Raw genomic sequence first — 9092 nt, forward strand, 5'->3', positions numbered from 1 at the left:
TAACTGGCGTGAAAAGCATCCCCCATTCTGTTTGTCTAGCTTTTTCTGCCTCTCAATCTCAATTGATTCTCTTTCAGTTTGCCAGCTCAGTGTGTTGTAGCTGTTTAATAATTTTCCTTTAACACACTCCATACTGCTTCTACACTACTCCTTCTCAAATGTTTAAATTCCATTGCCACTTACATTATGCATTGTGTGTGAAATTGCACAAATGAATGAAGGAGGAGTTGAAAGAGCTGGGGGGGGGTAATTATTTGTTGGAATTAAGGGACTGAACGGGATTGACTGTGTTCATTACATGACTTGTGTACATGCAGTGTTATTTGCAGCGGGCAAGAAACTCAGAAATGTGTGTGCATTTAAAATACATCTATGGCCCTCACAATGGCATCTGCCACATTGTATTTGTTCAATCTTGTAAACTTTATGGGTTGTACATTTATCCATGAGATGTCAGACTGGATTTTTTGCAGTCATAGTCACCCTTTTTGATTCAATTTCGGTTTGCAAATGACAGAGAACTGGCAGTGGCCTTGCCACTGCGTGCATTTGTTTTCTGTGTTCTGATTAGGGTGTGGCCGTGACTGTTTACCACATACCAGTCTGTTTACCTCTTAATTTAAAAAAATGAACTCCACGAGACTCCTGTGGAAAATTCCAAGAGGAGGGTGAGGCTATCACAAAAACGGGGGAGGGTCACCCGCATTTGATGGGCTCCAGGGGGTGTGGCTAGGAGGGGGGACTTTACTAGTAATGACGAGCAGTGAAAACACACTTGTGACCCTGTGAGAAATCTTGGAATAAAACCCGGCCGCTGTTTATTCTTCTTTTACAGACGGTTTACTCTGAAATTTCTGTTGCTAATCCACAAAACACAAAGTACTGAAAGTTTCTCAACCTTGTTAGGAAAAGAAAACCCTGAAATTGCACCGGACAGTCAGGCAGGCCACTCAGTTGGTGAGAAGGGGGTGGTGGATCTTTTCTTCAAGACTTCTGACCCCAGTGCTTAAATCCTTGGGTGAGATATATTCAAATTTCTTTTACAACCCCAGCAACAGCAGGGCACCTGAAAAAGTTCTAGGTCATGGCCTTTCTCACAGCACTGTTTTACTGGGACACCATAAAAGAGGCTTCCTCTTTATTGCACGCTGAGTGAAACTGAGGGCCCTAAGCACCCTTGGAAAAAGTCTATATCACAGATGTTTATGTTAGATAATCACACGTATATTGAAGTACTTACATGAACTGCCGCAATTTCCTGATACCGCCTTTTGTAAAAACCCGGTGCACATTTTACCATTTAGATGACCCTATACCTAGAACTACAGAGTTTTAAAGCTTTAGGGTAAAAATTGACATGTACTGTATGGTGCTTTCCAGAGTCCAATTCACTCCTCGGTGAACTGTGACATGTGATGTCAGCGTTTTCTCAGTTTTGAGAAACACCAAGCTGGCTGCCACATGTCAGTGCAAACTGACAAACGGGCAGGTTTCATGTTCACTGGCCACCCCAACTGGGAATGGCCGGGGGAGGTCAATGAAAGTGATAGGATGCTGATAGGAGGCTGATAGCCTGTGTACAGGCCACACGACTCCCATTCTTACTTCCGCTTCTATCCGAGGGGCTATTGAAGATGGATAAGCCAAAGTATTTTAGCACCTTTACTGCTCTGCTCTGTCCGGAGTATATTTGTTTTTGGCAGCCTGTCTTAATTTTAGTTTTATTCTAGTCTTTGTGTCAAACTGTCATTTTAGTCAAGTCAAGTTCCACTAAAGGTCTGAGCATTTTCGTCTTATTTTAGTCAGAATTATCCATGACTATTTTAGTCTAGTTTTAGTCAATTAAAATTGTATTTTAGTCTCTTTTTAAATCATTTCTATCACACATTGTGTTTCTTTTCCACTCCATTGTAAAGAAAGTGCATCCAAAGATCGAATTGTCATTTTCTTGCAGCCATCTGCTCACCCATCAGAAGTATTTTAAAATCTAATTAATGATATGTAAGTGACACCATCTGTTTGACCGGATATGGAATACAGGAAACAGAAACCATGATATAATAATGCGATAACACAAGCAAAAGAAACATCTCGTCTAATTTTCGTTAATGAAAAGGAAGAGACATTTATCTAGTTTTTTATCTTGTAAACCATATTTAGTCTTGTTTTTATTCGTCAACAATATTAAATGATACATTTCATTATAGTTATCATCACATGATGAGAATTTACGTTGAGTCTCGACTTCGTCACGTCAAAAGGGTTCGTTGATGAAGATATTTAGTTATAAATTTCGTTGATGCGTGTTTGTTTACATGACAACTCAGAAGCCCACGTCTCTTTGTTGTCATTCTGCCAGGGCTTAGCAAGTACATATCAGCTGAAAAATCACACCACCTCTCTCTTCAGCATTTATGGCTGTCAGTCCATACCTTTAGCACCAAATTCTCAATGAAAACGTCATCTTTAGTTGTTTATATTTGGAAGAGTATTCGATTTGAAGAATCAGACCCTTCGGTTGTGTGACTGTAACCGCAGCTGTGGTATGAGGATGAGGAGGGATGCTTTCTCAGCTGCTCACTTTCCCGGTCCCCTGACCTGAGTCCCAAAATCCCACAAGCTGTTTTCTCAACACCAGAACCAAAACAGTACCCTGCAGGGCAGTGTGCGTTCGTGAGCACGTGCCTGTGTGCTTGTGTAAGGGTGGGTGGACTTAAGAAGGGGGAGGGGGGGGTCCACAAAAATGAGTGGCGGGCTTGGTTTTGAGCATGTGGATTGGGCGGATGGAGAGGACATGCTTCCAAAAGCTCAGAGAGGGCCCTTTCACCAATTTCATGCCTCCTCCCGTGACAGGATAACAGGGCACCACATGCAAGGGGTGGTGCTTTATTTCTAAAAAAAAAAGCGACCATAAGGATCTAATGTGGACTAAAGCGATATTCCAGTTGAACGTCACTCTCGTAATTCAATTTCCGTCCAGCTACGCCTACATTGCGTGTGAAGAATAATATGTTGGTTTACGAAATGTGTTCTTGATTTAGTCAACAGAATCTGAGGCAGTATTCCATCTGATTGTGTGTTTTGTGGTTTGTGCGAAACATTTCCAGAATACACAGAAGAACCAATCAATGTTCTCTGCTGTGTAGTGGAACGACCTACATCGGTTACGTAACAGACGACCCTTCTCCCGTCTCCAGCACAACAACCACATTGTCTGGGTCCGCCCTGGCTGCCATGGCAACGCCGCACGGGCGTCCCCTGCCTTATTCACACGCTTGTTTCTCCTCTTTTCTCGTGCATTTTCGCTCCCGGTCCCTCCTCGCCTAGAAGGCTTTCTTCCCGCCATGTTTCTTTTACCCTGGTTAGACGGGCTGAGTGAGCGCAATCGCATGTTCTGCACTCCACTCGTGGCGCATGTGAAGCTCACATGACTTGCTCGGCCTCCTCCGCGCCGAGGCTAATGTTCTCCAGGAGCCGCCTGACCCGAGCCATGAGATTGAAGGAGCGTGGCTCTTATTTACGCAGGGACGTGGCCGGGCTGACCGCCACCAACTACCCATCGCCCACAGCCATTTTGGAGGGGGATGGGTGGTCCGCACTGCAGGCGTGTCTTCCCACTGAGCCCCGGCAGTCCAGCGATACGCCGCGGGAGAAGTGGGTCAGCCGCTCCATTGTACTCGAGATTCCTGATGAGCATCGATCAGCCACGGCTGCCGTGGGCGCGCGACCTGTTACGTAAAGCCGGCGCACAGATCCTCAAGTCACAACGCGTACTCCAGACCCCCAGTATTTGTTGAAGGAGCCCAGTGTGTTAGCGAGTGAGGAGAGGGGGTTGGGTGGGGGCGGGATTGCATAAGGTGAAACGAGCCGGATCCGGTTTGAGGGGGTTTCTCCTGAATGAAGTGATCCGCAGAGACATCGGTGCACCACTTTTACTTCTGCAGTGATGTGCCGCCTCTTTCTGGTTCTCTGTGCGGCCGTGGCATTTCAGATTTTCTCATCATGCCTCCTGAATATGCCACTATTGGGCTGAATCACGTCCAGACATCACTTCTCTCCTTTTTCCGGGATGTTTCCTGTGGAGGCAACGTGTCGGCAAATCAGCATCAACTTGCATTGCCAGTCACTAAAAGAGTAGAGCCCAACCCGCTTGGGGGATTGCTTGGGGTTTTCTCCTCACCTCCTTCGCTGTCTGTCCATCAAAGGGCCTCGCTGGCCTTTTCTACCTTACTGGTGACAATATTTATGTCAAGGGTGGTAGTAGCCTAGTGGGTAACACACTCACCTATGAACCAGAAGACCCAGGTTCAAATCCCACTTACTACCATAAGTGTCCAAGAGCAAGACACTCAACCCTAAGTTGCTCCAGGGGGGGACGTCCCTGGATAAGGACGTCTGATAAATGCTGTAAATATTAATTACGACAAACTGGAAATTCTCTAAACCTCCCAGCCAAATTCACTCGATACGAGATATTCTTTATTTCGTTAAACTGGAAAGGATAAGGGTTCCCATAAGACCTGTAAAAAGATTGGGGTCCTTTTCTCGATCTGGTTAAGAGTAAGAATTTCCCTTCTGTTCCTGGGTGATACAGTTCATGTCTCGGTGGAGCTCTGCAGAGGTGGGTTTCATTTTTATTTCTTTTTGTATAGGTTGATTTTGGGGGCGTCTTGAGAATATTGTTATTGCTCATGCTCTAATTCCAATAAACAAAGTTTAAATCATTAAGATTCATCAGAAAATTATCAGTAACAATTGATGAGATGCAACATAATTGCATACATAATTACTGAAGCAAAATCCAAAATATAAATGTCTTGCCAGTCAGTACTGTGCCGACAAGAATGGCCCCTTTTGAAAAGCCATTGAGGGACACGTCACTGTTCGGCGGCTGCGATCAGGTTCGTCTACTCGGGGCCCTGCTTCGGTTGTGCATGTTTCTCTGGGGTTGTTTGAACGTTGCAGCAATGCACACAGTTTATGCGCCGCTGCAGTAGCTTTGCCATCAAGAGAAACAGCCATCTGTGTTTTATCCGTGACACCGGTTGCCTGACATGGCAGCTACTGTTAGCCTCAGCCGTCCCCGTCCCCGTCCCCACGGGTTCTGCTGATTACCATTTTAGATCCCCGCGTCCTTCTACAGGCTCATTTAACAGCATATGCAGATGCAGCAGGAACAAACAATGGTGAGACAAGCGTGTCAGAGAACAGATGATGACACAAGTGACAGCTGTTGACAGCTCTGTTAGTCACGCGATACTAAGTAGAATGGATAATAATAGGTTTTACAATGTGGAGAGCGCAGGGTTGGGCACAGGCCGGGGACGTGCTGTTCTGATGACCGCTCACTGGGAGGATATCCTTCTCACAATACAGCTTACGGCAGACTCCCGCGCTCAGGGCGGAGGGCTTCCTTCTCCGAGCAGACAAAAATGTAGGTCAAAGGTGCAAAAACACAGCAGCTGCCAGACGCACTTCACACATGCTGAACAGGAATGACCAAATGCCAAACACCCAAAACCATTACAGACAGCAAAACCAGCACCAAGGGCATTCAGACCGATGATGCAACCAGAGATGCTGTACGTTCAAGACAGCTTTCAGCCTCAGGGGCGTCCAGCAACAAATGGTATGCAGTAAACATTAGCATGAGAGAAATCAATTGGAATGAAATTTCCAGAGAATGGTTGTGTATTAGTTATAGAGCTCAGTGATGCAGCAGATAAACATGCCAGTGCACAAATAGAAAGAGAAAAAAAAAAAAAAAAAAGCCCCTTCCCTTAAATTCATAAATCAACTAAAAACCCCACTTTTTTTTTTTTTAAACCATTTCTATGAAGAATGATTCAGAGACTTGTTCAGGTAAGAGTAGTAAATGGTTTAATCACAATGTGAAACAAGTTGAACCACTTGAATTGTTAAGCGGTGCCACAATAGGCACTAATCATTTAAAACCCCCTTCATCTATTACAATAAGAAATAAAAAAGGTAACAAAAAGGGACTCTAGGTTCGTACTCTGACCCCCCCCCCCCCCCCATGCAGAAATGAACCAGCAAATTAATGATCCACCAACATGGACCACAACACGACAGTGCTCCTTTAATTTAAAAAAAAAAAAAAAAAGATCTGGGTTCGTTCCAAAGCTTCAAAACTAGTCATTTGACAATTTCGAGTTTGTTTTTTCCCCCCAGGTAGACTTCCTCCACAACCTTGGATGTCCAGATCTCCAATTACAACTGGGCAATGGTGGCAGCGAAGCAGCTTTGGGTGATAACCCACTGTGTTTCAGAATTAATTTTCACAACTCAATTAGAAAAAAAATATATATAAGAATAAAATCCATCTAATTATACCCTGTATCAGATTGACCAGTCAACATACAAGGTTTCAGTAAGACCACAGACATTACAGTACTAGAATCCTCTCCTGCTCTCCTTTAACTATTCAGGGAGGGGTTTAAAGTTGGAAATGTTACTCAGTCCTGGAAAGTTGCTCATTTGTACTGAACTGGCTCGTCCCCTTCTTCACTGAGGAGGCAAGTGCGAATCAAAGCCTCCGTAACTGCATAGGGGTCACAGTTGGCAGAAGGGCGGCGATCTTCAAAGTAGCCCTTCTTATCTTGGCCCACGGCGCGTGGAATACGAATGCTAGCACCACGGTTGGCCACCCCAGCCGAGAATTCGTTGATATTGGAGGTTTCGTGGTGGCCAGTGAGACGCCTGGCATTGTCCAGACCCCCTTTGGGATCATAGGCACGGATGTGATAACTGTGCCTCCTACCAAGCCGCTCAATTGACTCCTCTATGAACCTACAGAAGGAAGAATTCAATCATTTATCTACAGCCGAACAACCGCTTTGGTACAGTTCTGAACTCAGACAATCATAAAATGTAAAGGGACAATCCATTCTAGGACTGCATTACAATACACCAAGAAACATAACCTACCTCAATCCCCCATCATCTCGCATCTCCTTGGTACTGAAGTTGGTGTGGCAGCCAGCTCCATTCCAGTTGCCCGGGATGGGTTTGGGGTCAAAAGAGGCGACCACACCAAAATCTTCACACACCCTGTGCAAGATGAAGCGGGCGATCCACAGGTGGTCACCCATGTTAATGCCCTCACATGGTCCCACCTGAAACTCCCACTGAAGGAAAATATATATAGAAACAGAAGTTATAGCCTTCAAGTTCTGGTCTTATGAGTAACCGTTACATACAATTACTGCCATGAAACCTCATCAGCTCTCACCTGAGCCGGCATAACCTCGGCATTCGTCCCACAGATTTGAACGCCGGCATAGAGACAAGCCCTGTAGTGAGCTTCCACAATATCCCTCCCATACGCCTTATCAGCACCAACACCACAGTAGTATGGTCCTGTTTAAGGAAGTGGATGGTCAAACATGAACATACAAGTAAACTTAGGCCAAATCAGAACGGGGAACCCACCTTGGGGACCCGGGAAACCATTTGATGGCCATCCGAAGGGATGTCCATCTGTTCCCAAGATTGTGTATTCCTGCTCCATGCCGAACCACGGATGGTTGGCTTCGACCATCTCCATGACTTTGCTGCATGTACGGCGAAGGTTGGTCTCTATTGGGTTTAAAAGAAGCACGGCAATATTAGGCCACTGTGGTAATTATGCACAAAATGAATGAAAGGGACACCGGCATGTGAACAGACTCACCAGCAGGCTTGCGATTGTACTTCAGAACCTCACAAAGAACCAGCTTGTTGGGGTCTTTTCTGAAAGGATCTCTGAACATGGCAGATGGGATCAGATACATATCGCTGTTGGAGCCTTCGGATTGATATGTGCTCGAGCCATCGAAGTTCCACTCAGGGAGGTCTGGGGAAAACAAACCATTACCAATAACGAAACCTTTGTGACTTCAGAAAAACATCAAACTTGCAGTGCACAAACCTTCAATGCTCTTGGGCTCCGAATCCAACGTTCTGGTTTTGCAGCGCAAACCCTCTCCGGTTCCATCGATCCAGATGTACATGGCTTGGACCTGGTCTCCCTGAGGGAGGTCCATGTACTGCTGTTTGACAGCTTTACTCAGTTTAGAACTCGCTGAAGTGGTCATCTTGTTTGTAGTAGAGTACCTAAAAGCGGTGGGATATTAACATTAAAAACCTAAAGAAAGAAAGAGGGAGACCCCCCCCCCCCATCTTCAACACGAACACGGTGCCGGATCAGAGGGGGAAGGGGTCTAATAGGCTTACATAATGTCGGAACAATAGGAGCTGGCGCCAGCTAATAAAGACAAGTGATGTTCGCATGAGGACAACAGTAAAGACCGCGGTGAAAAGCCCCGGATGACGACGTTTACACGTAGCCCAGCCCTGCGGCCAGGTACATTATGTTCCAGGGCGAAAACAAACCGTTTACCTTTAGGGGGGAAAAATAAATCTACCGAAACGACTCGGAGACAAAAGCGAAACAAATACAAATACTTAAATCACCGCAAGACGGACAGCATTGTCATAAACGCGAACAACGAGGTTCGGAACCGGACTAAAGCCATTCATTATGAGGCAGTCACGCATGCGCAGATCAACGAGCAGCAATCATCGATAAGCGCACAGGCGAAGCTCTTTACCTTCTACTATAAATGCGGGAGGTAAAACTGGTAGCGCTTCCAGTGATCGCGGTAAGGTAGTCCTGGGTGTTTTCCTCTCATCCTCTTTGACCGAGAGGCTGCGCGCTGGCAAACTTTTAAAGCGCTGCGCTGGATCCCCTGCGCGCTGATTGGTCGGCGAGGAACGTGATCCGGTCGTGGCGAGGCGATGGAGCGGCCGTGCGCGCCCGTCATTGGGCGAGCGGGTTTCGGCCCGACTTCCTACTTCCCAAGCACCACGCAGCTTGCGTGTTAAACCGGTCTAAGCGAGGCCAAGTGTCGGTTGGTCGGAGATTGGCCGAATTTTCACCCGTTTGTTCATTTGGACAGGAGTAATTGGGCTCGGGTTGATTGTACAAAAATATCTAAAACTCCTAAATAATTTATTATACCGCTGACACGTTCTGTTTGTTTATCTTTGTTCCCCGTGGGAGAAGCGCGCACGCCGCCCTGTGGTTCTAT

At 46.0% G+C, this 9092-nt stretch overlaps 1 protein-coding gene across 1 annotated transcript; it reads right to left on the reverse strand.

Annotated features, from left to right (window-relative positions):
* Positions 1 to 5857: 5857 nt before the first annotated feature.
* On the reverse strand, positions 5858 to 8766 carry glulb (glutamate-ammonia ligase (glutamine synthase) b). Its single transcript, XM_028999994.1, has 7 exons — positions 8613 to 8766; positions 7931 to 8115; positions 7694 to 7855; positions 7453 to 7599; positions 7253 to 7380; positions 6949 to 7148; positions 5858 to 6810 (listed from the first exon to the last, which is right to left on the reverse strand). Exons 2-7 carry the CDS (start codon positions 8094 to 8096, stop codon positions 6495 to 6497), a joined length of 1119 nt encoding a protein of 372 aa, XP_028855827.1. The 5' UTR covers positions 8097 to 8115; positions 8613 to 8766; the 3' UTR covers positions 5858 to 6494.
* Between the last annotated feature and the right edge of the window lie 326 nt (positions 8767 to 9092).

Source organism: Denticeps clupeoides, chromosome 13 (genome assembly GCF_900700375.1).
Source record: "Denticeps clupeoides chromosome 13, fDenClu1.1, whole genome shotgun sequence".
NCBI lineage: Eukaryota > Metazoa > Chordata > Actinopteri > Clupeiformes > Denticipitidae > Denticeps > Denticeps clupeoides.